Raw genomic sequence first — 19921 nt, forward strand, 5'->3', positions numbered from 1 at the left:
GTAATCATCATAGATTTTTCAATGTGTTATAACAAGATCTCAAATGATTGATCCCATCCTTAAACTCTCTAACTATCTATACATATATCTAAATCTCGCACATAACTGGCGCAGTCGGTAGGACACTTTTCGGGTTCGATGAATACGAACTTTACTGTATTAACAGTTAGAAAATCCTAAACCACGTTCATCGGGAACATCCAACTCAAGAACATCAGCGACTACTCAGAAATGATTGAAATTTTGTGAGTAAATAAATTGTATCGCATGTTATAAAACTCTTGGTTTCACAACTTAATTTAGCAATTATTTTTATTGCTATTGTAAAATTGTTTAAATTTTTTATAATATTACTATTGTTATTCTTAACATTAACATGGCTAACTTGGCGGAATTAAGATTTATTTTGGATGCCATCCCTACTTATGATGGCAACCCAAAAACACTAACACAGTTTATTATGAAGGTTGAAGAGGCACAGTTAATAAATGATTATGTTATTAATAACAAAGAAAAACTAAAATTGCTGTACTCTAAAATTAGTGAACGAAGTAAAATAAATAAAGCTACTTTAATTGAAAATTTAAATAAAAATAGAGAACTTCTGCCAGAAATCCCTGAAGACGTTTTTGTTAAAAATAAGCAGATACAAACAAAAACAAAAAATAAGTATAAGAAGGAAAAAATAAGATCCGTTGATAAAAATTTAAAAACGGCAGAAATAGTCCCAACTCATAACACGGTAGGAAAAATTCACTTGTCAAATATTAAAAGACCAAGAAAACTAATGCGAAACGAAAACATTGCAGGCCCTTCCGCCTTCTCTTTGGAATCAACGCATCAGGAGCCGATATAATAGATATCTCGCATAACCCTGGGATAATACCCATAAATCTTGGTCCAGCCAGGTTGGAAACGTCAAAGCATACTTTCATTGATTATATTAAATTTGACCTATTGTTTCAACAATTACACAACTTGGATAAAATTTATGATGAAGTATATATCTGTATTAATAATAAGAATATTAGCTATAAAAATAATATAGAATATGTAACTGATAATGGTAGAAAATTAAGGGACATTGTATCTTATTTAGCATTAATAAATAATAATAGAGGAATAATATTAGAAGTTAGAAATAGTTTTTGTAAAAAATACTAACGATATTAGAACTAAAAGAGGTTTGATTAATGGATTAGGATCCATCGTAAAATTTATTACAGGTAATCTAGATTCTTACGAAGGAGCTCAATTTAATAAAGATATTGAAAATCTAAAAGGTAGTCAAGTTAATTTTGAAAAACAAATAAATTTACAATATTCAATAATCAATGAACTCATTGAGGAATTTAATAAATCATTAACAGTAGTTGAAGAAAATACAGCTGAACTAAAATTGAAAATTTTAGCAGTAAATAAAAAATTAAACAACTATGCTGAATTAGAGAAATAAGAGATACAACAAATTTATTACATATCACTTATGAAATACTATTTAATATAGTACAGGATATCGAAAACTCATTAACATTTTGTAAACTACAGACTTTATACCCTAGTATTATATCTCCTCACGAATTGTTTACGGAAATTACTAGAATTTCTACTTATTACGAGGATCAATTACCACTTGAAGTAAGTTTAAGGAACATTTTTGAATTTGAAAATTATATATATTGGTTCTAAAAAGACCTGCCATGTCTGTCCATGTTCTTTTTTTTTACTGACGGCAATGTGAATGGATAATTGGCATTATTGTAACAGCATTTATGCTGATTCGTTAGTTAAAACACTGCTGCCACTCGGGATTTTTATTTTTGGAACAATTCATCACATTATATTTTAAGAGATTGTAATAAATACCCAGCAGTTTTTGCAACACCCATAGGAAGTTAGGGATTTGCAAAAATTTGTAAACAAGCAATTGTTAACACAAGTAAACAAAATGTATAACTATTTTTTTTATCTAAGCGTTTTATTTGTCAGGAAATATTGTAGAAGTTTACACCTTATACAAAAAGGTTTTAAGTGAAAAATCTTTGATTTCTTAGGATACTTTTTGGCATCAAAGGTTGTGGGTTCGAATCCCACTCCTGACACTTGTTCATCTCAATCAAAACCTTAGATAAAAAGAATAATTAATTGAAATAAAATATAAATGTGCTGAAGTAATTAAACCAAACTTGATAAATCTAAATGTCAAAAAATTAAATATCCCACATACAATTAGGTCTATTGATAAAAAGTAACAGCAACATTATTTTAAAAACCAATAAAGGAAATAAATATAGTTACCATTGAACAAGAAAAATATGTTTCTAAAGTTGAAGAATTCCTAAACAATAACAATGTAAAGAAATAAAAAATGACCCCCTTAAAAAGAAACTAGTGTTCAAACAGCTATAAAAATATTGACTTTCTATACTCAAAGGACCAATATGTGGTTAAAAAACTTGTACCAATGAACCTGAAACTTACGATGTCTATTAACAAATTTGTAAAAGAGATATAATAGACCTCTCAATAAGCCTACTTTCCAATTATTGTAAGTTAAGTTGGTACGGTCAAAATCCAAAACAAAAACAAACCTTTAAGACAGTAGTGTTCTTCTTATCCATGCCACAAACTAGTGATAAAATTAGATACAATAAAACCCACACCAATTTCAAACCTACATTAGGTATTAAAATTGTTTAGAATTGACAAAGCAGTTAAAGAACCACCATGATACCAGTGGATTCTTCTCACTCATGGGCACAAAAAGCTGCTGGATAGATTTGGCTCATAGACTGCATGTAGAAACTCCCATTAACACCAGCTAATCATATAAAAGAATTACAAACAATTAAAACCTTGGCATAAAACAATGGATATCAAAAAATATTTATCGATGGTAGTTAAAAGAATAAAAAAATTAACTTTAAAAGAAGCAACAATAGGATTCAGCCACCCCACCATAAATGAATCATTAGGTTTTCATTGCTTGCCATTGGGGAACTATCAAAAAGTAGGTAAAATTGTTAAACGAAAAGGTTTTATTGGTGCGTGTTCACTTAGAAGCATCCTTTCAAAACCTAAAGACAAGGTTGACGACTTTTCAAAAAGCAGGGTTTTACCAACTTAATTGTAATGATTGCAATATTAAATATATAGGACAAAGCGATAGATAAATTAAAACAAAAGTTTAAAAGAATTTCAACTTAAACATGGAGATAAATGCATAAATAATATAATAGATTTTGATTAACCTCCTATTTGAAATTTAATTAAACATGTACCTAAATAATATTTGACATATAAGTTAATTACTAATTTAAAATTATCTTACAGTATTTATTGGGATAATATTTAGTTTTGTTGTAATTAAGTTTTTCGCACATTCAAAATTGAACGGTGTCAAAAATCAGCTTCTCATTGGAACATGGCATTGGCGGTGTATCACTCTTACAATTCATGTGGAGAGTGTGTAACTCCTTCCAACTGTTGATGAGCGTTTAATGCTAAGTTTAGATAATTGAAACCAACAAATTGTGAATAACGTTGAAAAACATCCTCACCCCACTTTATCATTTCTATTTATAGCCAAATACCATCAGAAAACTTTCCCATATTTTCAATTTTTTTTGCATGCATTACTAACTAAAAACAATATCAATAACTTTAATATCAGTCTTTAATATTATTATCAAAAAATCTTTAAACCATATTACTTTGCGCTAAATGTCCCTACGTAACAAAACAAATTATTAAAAAAAAGATTTCCAATATATTCATTTTTTCAACAAATTTTTGCATCACCATGACATGTATAACGCTCTTCAGGGGAGGGGAATAATTATAATCAATTAGGATAACGGTTAACATACAACAATCAGAAAGGGGAAATATATCTTTGTTTTTAATTTTTTTTTAACAATTCATTCCATTATAGATCATGATATTTTTAGTGAAATATAATTTAATTAAAGTGTTCTATATGTCTTTACATTTTACTGAATGAATACAAATTGTCATCATGATAGTAGAGTACAATAAATACATTTTAATTTAAAAAAAAGAAGAAAAATATATTGATATTTGTATATGTACATCATGTGTAAATAAAAAACACCACTAGTAATATCCACTGATTCTTATGAAATAATTATTCTAATTGGAATAATTTCCAACATAGAAATTATACTGGACAATGAGAGAAGTGTAATAAATACCAAGGAAATAAAACTGTCAAGACATATGTACAAAAATGTATTATGCAATTGTTTATCATCGATATTTTAAATTAAATGACAAATCATTCAATAAGCTTCTTAGACTTAAAATATTTCCTGAAATAGTACACTTGCCAAGTCGAAAGGCAGAAAAGACAAAATACACCAAAGAAACTAAAGTAAATGACTCTGTTGTTTGTTGATTCTGTAAAATAAATCGATAAAAATTAATAAAACAACAGATCAAATATAAATAATTATACAATCAGTTTGAGTTTTACTTTACCATTTGTATTGCTCATTTTGATTTCACTCTCCCTCATGCTTTCAAAATCCTTCACAATTGAATGGGAAAGCTGTTCTAATGCTTTCAGTTCGACTTCCATGGGCTTTAACTTTAGAGCCTCTCCAAGCTGCAGCAAATTTTTTTTAAACATATTTCAATTTGTGGAGAAGTAAAATCAACTGCAATAATTCTAAGAAAATATTATAAACAAAACTTATATAAGAATTTATTTTATTAATATAAATATCAGGTTGAGATAAAAAAATTCTAAAATGACATTCTTTAACTTTTCAAATTTTTTATTGAATTTGTTATCTGACTGGCTTCCAATTTTACTGTCGTTTACATCACTTTCAATTATTGCGCATTACGAATTGTTTTGTAAACAATGCCACCATTTTATGCTGGGTAGTCAGCAGACATTCCTTTAATAAAAATTATGTTGAAGACTGAAATTATGGAAACATGACAACCACATTGAAGACAAAAATAAAAAAACAAAACATTTCATACATTGAAATAGTAAACACTGCAGTACAAGAACTTTATTCAAACAAAACTCCATCCGGTAGTACTGCAAGGGATTTGACCATCTTGCTTCTAGAAGGCCATACTGAGTATGAAGATTAAAGAGAGTTTGTTAGAAATAAAAGATAAATTTATTTTAACAGCCATGACATACCTCACCCTCAGGCCAAAATGAGAGTTTTATTTACTCTTTGGGTAGTGATCTTTATTATTTCCTCAACTACAAATGTACCTAGTTTTCAAAAAAACATTACCAGTCAGTGGCACTGCTATGGCGTGAGGGGGCAGTTTTTTAAATGTTCCTTACTCAGGCGCCAAGCAATCCCACCTTGGTGGTCGACCTGGCAAAAAGGTTGTAGGGATTTTTTTTGTTTATTGTTTTTTGATACATTGAAAATGTTTTTGAGATTTTTTCTAAAAATGTTTTACATCATTTTGGTGTTCATTTTATACGTAAAAATAAAGATATTTCATTGTTGAAACCATTTTCAACTAATACCTTATCTTCAGTAATTCTAGAATATTTTATTTTAATTTATTATTTAATGGTAAAAAGAAGTAGGAGGCAATTAAAAAAAAGTACTATATGAAATAATTAGGATTAGGATATAATAATCTTATAGAAAACCTAATACAGCCTAATGCACATTAATAGTTGATATTAATTGCAAAAAGAATCTAGACTGAGAAAAATTAAATTTAAAATAAAATAAATAAATAAAAATGCTCAGCATTTGGAGTTTTGTTCCAGACCAGAGCGGTTCGAAAAGTGCATTGAATGCATGGGAAAACAGGTACTGTTAGCTGATAGCCAGAACGCTATCCCAACCACAACTTGTCCTAGAAGTGCCTTGGCGCTTTAGGAAATATTAATTAAATCAATATTTTTCTTTCCTCTCGCACAAATACGTTTTCTCTAATATAATTTTTGGGTTTATGGTATGCTTTTGAATATGTACAAATACTACAAATTATGGTCGACTCATTGTATTGAACAAATGATACTTACATTTTCATAAGATTTAACTTCAAGCTTTGATGTAAACGAGACTTCCTGTTGCACACCTCTTTGATCTAAACAAGTTATTCATACTTAAAAATAAGACATTACAATTACAAAAATGAATGAAGCGATCATGAAAAGAAAAGAATTCAACAATTTTGTAATAAGTAGAGCCCTGATTTAAATGCAATAAAAATCCTCAAATAAACCGTATAACATTCACTAAAAAACCCTCAAATATGGCATTATATTAGCACCAAAAATTTTAAAATATGCAGGATTAATGTCAGAGACAGTGTTTTTTCTTTAACCTGGACTTTTTTGGTCTAGTTCATTTTGAAAGGCAATAGGACAGAAAAATCTCAATCAGTCAAAAATGCAATTTAAAATCTTATACAAAATAAATAATTAAGCTTAATTGAGTTACTGATCTGAATTAGAGTATGAATTTCAAGTTAGTTTCTGTAAAATTAGGGCGTTTATCAGTCAAAAAATATTTATTTAAAAAAAATCCAATGTCGGCAGAGGTGATGAGAGCATAATTGTAGGAACTTAAAATAATTGGTATCATAGCTTGCCTGTATAACTTAATTATTACCATTTAAGATTTCATTCATTTACTCCAGTTTGGTCAATCTGGTATTTTTGTCAAGGATGTTTTTTAAATTAATATGTTTTAGTTGGTCTTACCTCTCAAATAAGAAGCCGATAATTTTGAGAGGATTCTATTGTAGCAGTTTGTTTTTAACCTGGAAAGTTAACTGAAATTGGAATAAAATTTTAGGCTCTTTAATCAAAAATGTTTCAAATTTGTGATATTCTTCAAATATACAGATCTTTGCAGAATAAATTTGAATCACCATACCATGGAGGTATGATTTGGATAAATATCTGATCACTGTTGTATTAAGTGTTAGCAAAAAAAAAAAAGCAATTGCATACAAATCCAGGCTCTAGTAATAAGTTGCAATATTCAAATTTTTACTTGACATATTTCATCTTTAATGTTTGAAAACTTTAAAGTAAGTAAACAAAATCAAGTTTCACAATAAGATATTAGTGATGACAAAATCAGTTTTAATACTTCTGAAGAAAAAAAATTCTTACTGATCTCAACTCTTGATTTGAAACAAATTTCGTATGTTTCTTCTGTTTCAACTACAATGGTAAACTTTCCTTTCCCTATGTCACTGCCTTGGGAAAGAGTATGACCTTTCGAATCTGTTACCTGAAAAAAATATAACAATTAAATTTAAGAGTATAATCACAATTTTTTCTCACAGTTTTTCATATCAGGGTTCTGAAATCAAATAAGTCCGCAGGGGCAACAAGAACACTAGGTAGAGATCTCTGCAGGAACATTTTGTCCTAATATCAACTACTTGAAACCAATGGACATGTAGATTTTTTCCAATCAAAATTTAAGCGATTGAAAGATGTGCTCAATTAAATTTACACAGAGGATGCACAAATAAAAATCAATGCCATATAGTGGTCCTCATGGCCATGAACATAGTCAACTTAATAATGGTTCTAAAGAGCAAGATTCAACAAAAAAGGTTGGGAAACAAGCCAGATCCACCACTTTTGGGTACCAGAACAACACGGGAATTGAGGGGAAATTGAACAAGAAAACCCTTCCATGTAATGCGTTTTCACCACTGACAGGACCCCCAAGCCCTTCTGTGGGATATGAATTTTGTTGAATGGAAAAATCTCCCAGCAAGATTGAAAAAGATTTCAGAGGATGCAGGAACTGAAATAAATTAAAATTAATTCTTGTTTCAATAATCCTTCCTCTTTGCTCTGGAAATATTCCAATACCATCCTTACCACATATCCTCCCCTTGACCCTTTCTTGATGTGACAAATGCATTTGATCACCTGTGGCATGAAGGTCTACTGAACAAATTAAAACATTCCAAATACCTTGTACCTAATCCTTTGATCCTACCTAAAAAAATCTTTCGAGTTCACCAATGATCGTACCGATCCGAACATTGTCCTCTGGGAGTGAGAGTGCCACAGGGCAATGTGCTTGTACCTCATCATTACCTCAGATATCCTGACTACACCCTCCACTCTCCTAGCTACCTTTGCCAAAGAGGTACTGCTGGACTATCTCCTGATTCTGATCCAGCAATTGCTTCAGTGCAGCTCCATGCCCACAAGTCACAAATAGCAGAACCAAGCTAATTCTGGTGCCTTAAGATAAATGGAAGCAAATGCACCAATATTACCTTTACCCTCTGAAACAAAACCCATCGTACAATATTCCTCAATAATGCTCATATCCCAAATACTGACTCTACATGTTACCTTGGGTTCTATCTCGTTGTCTACCCTTGAATCAACACATAAAGACTGAAGAACAAGAATTAAACAGATGCTTCAAGCTAGTATTATTATCAAGAATCGTACACATCAACAAGAAGTAAAATAACAATTTATAAGATACTACTGAAACCAATTTGGACAAACGGATTAAAATTATGGGAAACCGCTTAACCTTACAACATCCAAAGAGTCCTTCCAATCCAAAGTCCTTAGAACCATAGACTCATCCAAGTCCTTAGACAGGACCCTTCACAATGACCACCTGGCTCTTCGTTAAAAACCTAATCCCCAACAAATTTTCCACCTTTCACAAAAAACTATCCTCACATCCTAAAACATTGCCCCAATGTGAAGGTAATCTCCAACATTACCTACGCCTGTAACCCAGTAAGGCAAATACTGTTACGTAACTGTTAACATGTTGCTGGCTCCCCAACAGATATATGTTGATTCTGCAAAATGGAAGAAACCTTCAAACATTTTCTAAAGACTGCAGAGGATGCAGCTCGCTGAACCACTACACCCAGGACAAATAATAAATTCGTACATGTATTAAATATCTTCGGCAACTAACCCACTGATGAAAGGCCAAAACGTGCCCAAAACAGAGAGAATAGGCGTAACAGGATAAGAAATGACAAAACTACAGGTTTATAAATGTGCAGATCTCAAAAATCTGAGATCTCTTAGCGAAGAAATGAAATTAAAGAACCCTCCAATCTCTGAGTTCCATTTGTTCATCTAAACCCAAAGAATGGATTCACCTTGATCGTGGGAGATCAGCATGCAGATCAGTGTAGTAATTGATCGGTCAACATTTGTGAGAGACCCAAGGAAGATTTAAGTAATAAAATAAAGAGAGTTATCAATTATCTGAAAATTGTATAAAGAAAAATGTAAATTTTTTTTTAAGGCGCGATGTTGTTTACTCAAATGTAAATGATGAAGTTTGAGTTTAATGACGGGGAGCGTTAATTGTACTTACAATATAGTCGACGTGCTGTTTTGGTGCCATAGTCACCTCGTACGAGCCAATGACGAGATCATCTTTTTTCAAATTTTCTCTCAGACATTTTTGTGCATTCGGTGGCAAGTAGAACATAATGGAATTAACATTAAACACGCTCAGCAAGAGGCAAAAACATATTTGGCAATACTTCATCTTGTAATTTCTAACAAATGTGCAACAAAATAATAAATTAAACTATAAAAAAATTGTGTGTAAAAAGAAAAGACAATTGTTAAGACATGCGAGCAGAGGGCGAACCGACTACACGAATATATATTGTTAAGGTGAGGTGAAGAGTTGGCATTAGACGGAGAAATTAAAAGGTTATGAAGCCGGAGGGAGTTGATGAAATGCACCGATCATCGGTCGCACGTCACGTTCAACGTGACATCATCGAAGTTCAAAAAAAAAAGGTTAAAACAATTATTTTACAGAAAAATACTCAATCCTATCAAGTAATAAAAAATCAGCGGGGTGGGTCACCCGAGATCACGGCCTGTAGGTGCCCCCCCCGAGCCGGAAACGAGGATGCTCCTGGGCCAAAGCCGCTTATGCAGAGAAAGGTTGCTCGATGTATCCCACATAATAAAAGCTTGTCATGCCTTGGCTCCTTATAGAGAGCGTGTAGGTATGCCGCCGAATTTAAAAATGGTTCTCCGGCACGGTAGCGAGTCTCTGGATCCCCCGTTCCGCTTTTTGGAGGATGTGGGTTTTTTTATTACATGTAGATATGTTTTATGTGTTTTGTTTGACTGCGTGTATTTATTAGTGTGAGTATTGAGAGGTTGATGGTGAAAGATAGTGTCACCATCGCCCCACCAGCAGTGTATGTGTGCTTAGGGTCGATAGTCGATGTTATAAAAGTACCTCATCGGCCATAATTTAGATTAGACTATTAATACTATGTGTAGGTCGATGAAGGAATATCAAGTACTCCATCGACCAGTCAGAATAAGCACTACATTTGTATTTATATGTATGAATACGTTTATTTGTGCAACTGTATATGGAATTTAGTTAGTTTTCGTCTAGATTATAGTTTCCATGTGTTGGAGGCCGAAATGACCTAGCTGTCGACATCTTGGATCCAAACTCTGTTGGTCGGGAAGCGACGAACTTATGGGCATCTGGCTTAAGTACTACTGACCCAGCTACATAACGGGGTAAGTGAACTCCCTGAGGTACAAATACAACACAATACATATGGCATCGAACTGTGGGTTTCAACCATCATATCGTCCAAAGTTCCTTGACGACCTTAACTGTTTGTGGAAGATGTCATAAAGGTCATTGACTGTCCCTGCTACATCGCTTTTGAAGATGGTATGGGTGACTGTTTCTTCATCCTCATTGCATAATCTTCAATTGGGATCATCATTGATTGTACACATGTTATGTAGATGTTTTCTCAGATGCCAGTGATTTATTCCTATCACTCATCTGTGTCTTGCCCTCTCCAATTGGAGCAGTAAGTTTGCCAGTCTTGGTAAGGGTTGTTTTAGTCTAAGTTTATTGTGTTTAGCTTCTCTATAGTTTATTCACTTCTCTTTTTGTTATTTGGATCAATTCTGTGATGGATGATTCTGTATTTGCTTTTGTTATTCCAAGTATATGTTCAGGGTCTATATATGGTTTTGCAGATCCTCCTCTGGCCAATGGGTCTGCTTTTTCGTTACCCAAAATTCCTATGTGTCTGGCACCAAAGATATCATTAGGTTGTTGTGTTTCTCCAGGTTTTGGAGATTTTGGATGCATTCACTGACTAGTTTTGATGTGACTTTTTGCTTTAATAGCTACTTGGCTATCTGATCTTATGAGGGTTTTTTTGCCAGTGTAACCTCTTTTAAGATTTTCTAAGGCACAAGCATTGATGCTTGACATATCAAAGTGTACTTCCTAAATGAGGTCAATTGCTCATATTTTGCACTTGTGCAGAAAATGCCTGATCCTTCATGTTTTGGAGCAATCTGTATACCAATCATTGTATATGATTTCCTCCTGAATTCTTCTTTTCCTTTGTAGTCTGTTGTACTTTATAGGATGTTGTAAAGAATGTTTCCGGGTTAGTATAGTTAGTCCCCATTTCCTAGAATGGGTGTCTGGTTTTATTAATTACAGTTGTGTGCCCAAATTGTTTAGTTCCCATCCAATGTGATTGTTTTTAGAGTCTAAATGAGCTTTTCCTAGCTATTCCTTGTTTCCTGTAAAGGTAGGTTTAGGCGAGTATCTAGTGTACTTGTGATATATGAGTTTGATAATCTTTATATGCTGCTTAGTGTTTGGGTTGCTAGTTTTTGTTGTGCTTTACGTCACTAGATTAGTGATCCAAGTTAATTTGGGTCTTATTACTGCTGTGTATAGCCAGAGTGTGTTTTAGGCCTATTACTGTGGCCATTAGCAATATTTTAAATTTTGTTATGATGTGTTGCAGGTGAGGGCTCTAGGTTAACTTTCATCAAAGATTATTCCTAGGTATTTATCCTCATTTTTTAGCTGCAGCATTTCATTATAGAAGCATAGGCTTTGTATTTTTATGTTTCTTTTCTTGGTGAAAGCAATTCAAGTAGTTTTTGAGGGGTTTCCTTTAAATTCCTGTAGTGAACACCATTGTTCCACCATGTTTAGTGCTCTTTGGGTGACCTCTTTGAATGTTGAGTCGAATTTACACTGGCTAGTATGACAATGTCATCTGCATAGCATAGCATATTGGGTATAGATTCGATTTATTTGAATATGAGGTCATCCACTACCACATTCCACAAAAGAGGCAAGAGTATTCCTCCTTGTGGACCTCCTCTCGCCACCAAAGCTTCTACCTTTTAGTCGAACATGGAGGCCTGTACTTGTCTGCTTTTTAGCATTGATTCTATCCATCTGCAGCAGTTTTTATCAGTTCCTCGCTGTTTCAGTGATATAACCTTTGCTTTATAAGGAGTGTTATCAAATGCTCCTTCAATGTCCAAGAAGGTTCCTAATGCTATTATTTGGTTGTTCAGGGTTGGTTGTTATCTATTTGCATCATTATTTGGTGTATTAATGTGTGGTGATTAGTGACCGTTAATCGATAATTATTCAGAAATCGTGAGATGCGGTCTGATGTGATTTCAGAAAAACATTTTCTTTATCGTGCCAATGTTTCGATCTTTACTGAGATCATCTTCAGGGCTCAAAGTATTTGTCTTCTGTGTAATTGTGCCATTCTTGCGTGTCGTGTTGAGAGTGCCTTGGTGTTGTGCTGAATAACAGGATTTTCCTTTTTGGTAGGCATGTTGATATTTACGAAGGGGTTTTTATTTTAGAAAGCTGCCCCTTATATGTTTTTCAACTAGCCTTTCGAGTGTTTTGAGTAGATAGGTTGTTAGAATGAGCAGTCTGTACGATTTTGCATCTGGGCAGTTTTTCCGTGCGACCTTTGGATTAAAAACTACTTTTACAGATCTCCATGTACTTGGGATGTATCCATCCCATTGCCAGGCAGTTTTTGTATATTTTTACAAGTAGAGGGATTAGTGTATTTTCCCCTTTTAAGGAATAAAATTATTACCAACCTGTATTTTCCCCTTTTAATATAACCAGTACTCACTGGTTATATCCCATCTGTTCCTGGAGATTTGTATGGGCTGAAGTTGACATTGGCCGTTTTGATTTTTTCACAGGTGATTTGCCAATCTTCTCTGCTGGTTTTGTGCCCTTTGACGGGTTCAGTATTGCTATAATATTTTTGATTCTGGAAAGTGTGTACTTTTAGCATTTCTAATATTTCCTTTCCGCTTTTGTTTTTTCGTTGCAAGGACGTGCTCACTCATTAGCCTCTACTCCCACATGCCGTGAAACCTAGCAGAGGGTGTTTTTTTTTGCATGCCTGATCTGTTTATTTTAGTTTTGCAATTCAGCACCATCTGCGAAACAGCTAATGATGTTTGATCTTACTGCTTTGATGGTTCCTTGGCTACTGACATGATAGTTCTAGTTTTTGTACCCTTTGTTCAGATTGAACTGGGTACATCTCTCAACTGCATGGACTTCAGCCTGGAACATACTGGTGAATTTTCCCATAAATTCTGGTTCCAGGATCGAACACTCTTGCCCCCGTACCTTCCTGCGTTCTAGATCCATCAGTGAACCAGCAGATGGTGCCGTTCTCAACTGCGTGGTTTGTCTCTCTCTTTTCCATTATTTTTTGGTACTTAGATTTGTTTTGAAATTTGGCTTGGACTCAAACTTCCTGTTCATGCCGTTTCTTGAGGCCATTGATATCGGATGTTCCTTCATTGAGCTGTTACTATCCTCCGTTTAAGTTTTAGCCCCGTTGGAGGTTTCTCTTTTAATGTTAATAATGGTTTTCTGTGCTGTCCTCATTATCATATGGTGGAGGAGGATTAATCCCAATATTTTCTCCAGTTATGCAGACGCATGCAAATTTGTATTTTCGCGAGTTCTTATGGGTATGCAATGACGAACCTGCTGTTTGGTCATCTCCGATCGGCCTGGTCCGTCTGTCCTCGCTGATTGGGTCTGCCAATTGTCAAAAATTCGATATAAGTGTCAGTATTTCCAGCGCGTTTGTTCTGTCAGACAAAACCGACTATTGCTCGATTGCTTTACGTAATTAGAATTTTCATATATGTTAAAACAGTAGTGTAACTCCCTAAAGAAACAATTTACGTATGAAGTTATATTGATGATAAAACCCCACAAAAACTAGTTTTTTCTTCTATTACACGACGTGGTTAAGACGACCCGTTATCATTTAAAGGGAATAAAAAATAAAAAATAACACCCTATTGAATCCGATATAAAAAGTAACAAAGGGTAACTTGGACTCATTTTCGGAACATATCTAAGTAATTGTCTGATTCGTTGTTTTGTCACAACCTCATTATCTTCGCATAATAAAGAAAAACAGCTTATCTCTTCAACAATGAAACAATGATAAATTTATCAAGACACACGCCAGTAAAAGATTTAGGAGTGTATTAGCAACTCAGCATAACAACAACATAACATAACACAACATAAGCCGAATGAGTTGTCAAGTAATACAATGCTATTAAAATTGTATTGTACAGTTTTCTGTATCGACATATGTTAAAACTGAAGCACAAGTCCAAAATCAGCTAACACTTTAAAAAGGTAAGTTTAAAGTGATCAGTGCTGACAAGGGTAAAAGAAGGGAAAAAAGCCGATGGATATATATGGTTGAACCTGTAGCTTGTTCGTCTTGGATCATCCTGGTCCTTCCAGTATCGCTGGTTTTGTTCGCCGACCGTATCCATATTCAGAGGTTCAGTACTGTGAAGCCTTGTGACATGGTTTTTCAACAGATCAGATCAGATTAATTAACTGATGATGCAACTGTGGCAGACATACCACCAATGATGGTAAAACTTGTTTGACAAATCAAAACAGCTAGGATAGGTGGACCGGGAAGACTGTCAAGCTATATTAGATGAACTAGAAAGACCAAACGGGGAGAAATAAAGAAATTTCTCTCTCATTTTCCTTTAAAAATGTAATTTTTGTACATAATCTCTTTGATCTTTAATGGATGCATTTTATATTAGTTTGCTTGAACAAGTTGCATTTTTAACAGCCGATGTTCAAAGTTGATGCAAGTCCAAGGTTGTTTTGATATCGTTTATCATCTGTACTCCACAGATTGGAACAATGTTGGAATTGATAAAAAGGTGAGTCAATAAATAACGTCAGGGAAGAAACGATAAGTTTGAAAATAAACACTAATCTCTCAATCAAAATGATTCTATTTCGTTTGGGCTTCTACGATAACAAAAAAATGTTTTAACACCTTTTTCCTTAACTTGCAAAATTTGCCTTCCTGACCTGAATAACGGGTTTTTCCGACATGATTTTTTTTGCTGTGTAATGAATGTTTAATTCTCTAATCCTAATTACGTTTTGATCTAGAATTACTATCAGACCTTATATGAATAAAAAATTTTGTAATGATTTAAAGAAATGATGGAGTGAGTGCGGTGGTCAATCCTTTTTTAATCATTGTCAATAAATTAAATTGAAACAATGAAATGCACCAATTGTTTCGACAACGATAACAATAAAAACATGTATAAAGTTTCAGAATCAAATTTTATAAACCTTTTATAATTATTGAACCTTGAAATAAAGAATATGAGAAAATTTACATTATTAACATTAGATTTACATAATACATTATGCCTTTATTTTGGTCTAAAAATTATATTCCAGGCATTCCAGGGTGTACATATACAACTGTGATCACAATATGTATTTGTCATACGGTCACAGCACTAAGGCCCTCCGTACACGGCACGGGTCGACTTGCGTTCGACGCAACTTGAATGCGATGCGATTGCATCGCAACCTCGGTTTGACCTGAATGTGAGCGTATCTATACATGGGTCGATTTTTGTTCAGTCTACTCGTGTCTTTCCAAGAGGGTTCAACAGTTTTTTAAAGGTGGTATAACAAGTAGTTCAAGTGATGACGAGGACAATGTCATGCTACCGTCAAATGAAACGCAGGTGAAGAAAAAATGTTTATATCCATAAAATCAATTACTGATTAAGCCGCGGAAGAAAAACAGGTGATGCACATTTGGCACGTTGGTAGAAAAATTTCAAATACTAACTAATCTGATACGATGCTGTGAACTGAATAAGATCAATGACATAATTAGAGCAGTTAGTACAAATACTGTGTGAGGAATCCGCGTCAATATGCTGTCTAGGTATAATCTTAAGTATTTGACTTGAATGTAAGTCGTTATCTCTTTGTTGTTGACAGTGGAGGGCAACTGTTTGTTTTTTCAATGCGAACGTACACTGAGTACATTTTTCTTCATTCAGTCTTGTCCTCCACTTGTTGAACCAGTCTTCGATAAGCTCAAGTTGTTCTTGGATGTTGGTGGTAGATGACAAAATTGCGGTATAATCTGCGTGATGGTGATGATGGTGTCGGGGTGTGCACGTAGGTCAGCAATATGGATGGGACCGAGAATGCACCCTGTGTCGGTCTGACTTCTGAGAATTCGTTGCCGCACCTCACTATGATGTAGCGGTCGGCTAGGCAGGATTTCAGCATAAGATAATGAGGAGTGGGTATGAATCGTTTAAGTCTATAAAACATGCCCGGTTGCACCCAAACAATACTCTTCACTCTTCGTTCTCTAGAGCAGAGGAGATGGTGTCGACAATTCTGAAACCTTGTCGGATTGTGGAATGATGAAGACCGAAGTCGAATTGGTGAGAAGAAATGATTTTATAAGTATCTATGGTGAGTATGTAGCGCTTTAAATGGCGACTTTTGAAAATTTTGGCCGTTGCAGGAAGGAGGCCGATGTGTTTGTAAAAGGATATGTGGTTAGGAGGTTTGTGGGCTTTAGGAATAACGATGGAATATTTCCATAAGAGAGGAAAGTGCGTGGTTCATAGGATGGCATTATATATTGTGGGAAGAAAACTATGGCCTTTTAGGGAGGGCTTCGAGTATGGAAGGCAACTAGATCTTTCCCAGGGATTTTCTAAGTGGGGCTTTGTGAATTTGGTACGTAAGTTCAGAAGGATTGAGAGGAAGATGAAGAGGAGGTAGTACACGAAAAAAGATAGGAAGACAATTTGTAGTTTAGCCGTCTCCTGGTCCGTCTGTCATTGTTATTTGGTCTGTCAGACGGTGTTCTTCATTTCACCGGTTCATTTGTAGGTTTTAGGTTAACATTGACTGTATTGCAAATCTACAATGTATTTGTATTGATCGTTTTTAAAATTTTAAACACTTTCTAACCATATTTAATCATCATAACACTAATTACTATTATAAACTTGTGTTGTTTTGTTTAGGTTTGAGGGCAATGAACCTGTAGTTTCAATAATACTAATGTTTCATTTCCATCTGTCCTTTATGATATATTTTATTACACAAATATATTAATTTGTTTGTCGAATGAGGGACTAGGGTGGGGGAGTGGTTGGGACGTCTGACTCGTATTTGCCACGCTAGCGGTCCTGAGTTCGAACCCCGGCGTAGCCCATGGCTTTTTAATTGATAATGATATGAAAAATGATTGAAAAGTGGTTTTACCCCTCGGCCACGACGCCAAACGGGATGTTGAACGTTAAACCCTCCTGTATGACAGGAATTACTTTACTTTATGAATTTGTCTATTCTATTCTAAAAATGAAAAATACAGAATAATTACTTCAATTTTAAATTTAAACATGTATTTATACAACTAATCTAGTTTGTCAGCTGATCTAGTTTATGATAATTAATCCACTTTTACAAAAATCTGATCTTTTTATTAAAAACAACAGCGTATCGATCAAATATGTGATTTTTTGATCGATTATCCAATTTAACAAGCAATTTGCAAATTTAACAATTCCTTTGTAGTTTTGTTGCTAGTTAGTTATTTTTGCCCGGGACATATTTGCAATGTTGATTTTATGCCGAGCTTTAAAGTTTCAAATATGGAAAAAGCAGTATCAATTATCCATAAAAAAGCTATCGATATGTTTTAAACTTTTGTTTTAAATGTTGTCGGTTATTAGTATATGATGGGATCTTTTTTTTACTCTAGGGAAAATCAAGTCACAATTAATAATAACCACAAAAGTAATAACATAATAAAAATAAACACATGTCCTTTTTGTGTCTGCTGAAGAAAACAACCCCCAGCCATTTAATTAGCCCATTTTTGCCGGGCTTGAATAACAAACCATTTCGTTCGTTAGAAAATTTATTATCTAAAATGTGAATACATACAAATTATATACGTTCAGTCAAAACACTGGCTAAGTAATAAAGCCAAAGCAAACAGAAAAGAGATTTACAAGATTTTCTTTTTTTTTTCGTTAATAAAATTTAAAATAAATCATTTTCATTCTATCCGAAAGAAAAGTATAAAACAATTCCAATTCGAGTTTATACGTTCATATTTAAAGTATTGTATGAATATAAAGATCTTTTCTGCCCTTAAAGTATTAACGTTTGTACTTTTGGCAATTTTGAAAGCAATAAAGCAAAAACTACGAGAGAGAAGTTGAATCGTGAAGTCACAGTGAGATATACAAGTGGGTGAAATGTGATCCCAGATCGGAATCATCATAGGTCCGACTGGCTTCGCCGATGATCTTTCGACAAACGGCTTGGATGAAAGTAGACTCTCGTTACCTCTCAAATGTACCAGAGTTATAGAGCACATCAGACTGAAAGTTTCTGTTGAGTATTTGCCAGGATTGTATAAAAATGACGCGAGAGACAACATACAGACATGGCACCGAAAATGGAAAAGTGCAGAAACGGCTTACTATTTCTTTTAAGGGTATCGTTCGTCCAAATATCGTTCTTCTTATAGTAGGCACGATTAAAAAAAAGTTCACGTTTCTCTTATTATATAATGAAAAACTAAAAAATGAAAATTTGTGTATGTCTCTCACCAACTCTTGCAAAAACTAAGTGTCAGTTTTATTTTCTTAAAACATGCCATCTAGATTTATTAAAATTTGAATAAAAAATAAATCAATCATTTATGACACATTTGCTTTTTTTATAATTTGTATATAGGTAAAAATATAAGAAAGAAAAAATTGATAAAAGTGAAAAATACAGGCGTCAGTGGGGCTTACAGGTGCTTATTCTAAAGCTTTTTCCTAAACGTTTTTCTTACTCCTCTAGCTTTTTTAGATTTAAAATAGTACTGAAAAGACACAAGGTTTGCTTGCAATCCCGCAAAGTTCCAATGCCTAAGACACATTACTGCTTGAGGTTTTCGACTTTAGACTGCATTATTGTTAGTTAATTTAGTTATTTTATTGTATTTTCGCATAGTTATTTATAGAGAAGAATAATCTACCCATTTTGTAAATAACTTTAATTTTATACTAATATTCGCTCCATTTTTCCATTTTCGAAAAATCGAAGAGCAGCGGCTTATTGAGCCGAAGATCTGGGTTCAACTGCCGCTCGTAACATTGGCTTTTTCATTTCAACCAATACCTTACAATAAAGTTTAATTTTATATTTGACTATTTTACTTGAACCGAGAACCGCTTGAAGGAAATGGATTACCGGCAATAAATTTTAGTCCTCCGGGCCGGATTTAAGGATTTTATATACTAAAAGGTAAAACAGAAATGCAGCTTGAGTATCTACTTGAGGAGATTGAAGATCTTACTGATCTCCTCTCATCGGACAAACAGTCTCGGCCAATCACTCTTTTGGCTTACATTCACAGCTCACGTTTTGCAGGTGTGCTAGTTTTTGTGTGCACTTGTCTTTGGCATGTTCAATAGCACCTACTACTAAACCTAACCTCTAGTGAGGTTTGCCTTGAAAAGAAAAACAACATATACAGAAAAAGAATAACTGGACCAAACACATATCGTCGAATAAATCTCTAAAATGAGGGTCACCTTCTCTCTTAATACTCACTGTTAGTAGGAACTATCTTTTTAAAAGGAATCACATGTTGGGTTCACATAACGATCGACAGGAACCAATTGCGTCTGTCCGGAGGAGTTGCGATTTTATTGTCATCCATATGGACC

At 33.8% G+C, this 19921-nt stretch overlaps 1 protein-coding gene across 1 annotated transcript; it reads right to left on the reverse strand.

The window, feature by feature from the left end:
* Window positions 1-4238: 4238 nt before the first annotated feature.
* Window positions 4239-9700, reverse strand: LOC106666918 (transmembrane emp24 domain-containing protein bai). Its single transcript, XM_014394455.2, has 5 exons — window positions 9354-9700; window positions 7139-7259; window positions 6038-6102; window positions 4501-4627; window positions 4239-4419 (listed from the first exon to the last, which is right to left on the reverse strand). Exons 1-5 carry the CDS (start codon window positions 9528-9530, stop codon window positions 4298-4300), a joined length of 612 nt encoding a protein of 203 aa, XP_014249941.1. The 5' UTR covers window positions 9531-9700; the 3' UTR covers window positions 4239-4297.
* Window positions 9701-19921: the final 10221 nt, after the last annotated feature.

The sequence above is a fragment of the Cimex lectularius genome, unplaced genomic scaffold, assembly GCF_000648675.2.
Source record: "Cimex lectularius strain Harlan isolate CLEC.00 unplaced genomic scaffold, Clec_2.1 scaffold115, whole genome shotgun sequence".
Taxonomy (NCBI): Eukaryota; Metazoa; Arthropoda; class Insecta; order Hemiptera; family Cimicidae; genus Cimex; species Cimex lectularius.

Coding starts and splice junctions, on each gene's coding strand:
- LOC106666918 (XM_014394455.2), bottom strand. CDS start 9,530: ATGAAGTATTGCCAAATATGTTTTTGCCTCTTGCTGAGCGTGTTTAAT. Junction 7,260..9,353: donor AACAGCACGTCGACTATATT/GTAAGTACAATT, acceptor TATTTTTTTCAG/GTAACAGATTCGAAAGGTCA. Junction 6,103..7,138: donor CAAATCAAGAGTTGAGATCA/GTAAGAATTTTT, acceptor TAACTTGTTTAG/ATCAAAGAGGTGTGCAACAG.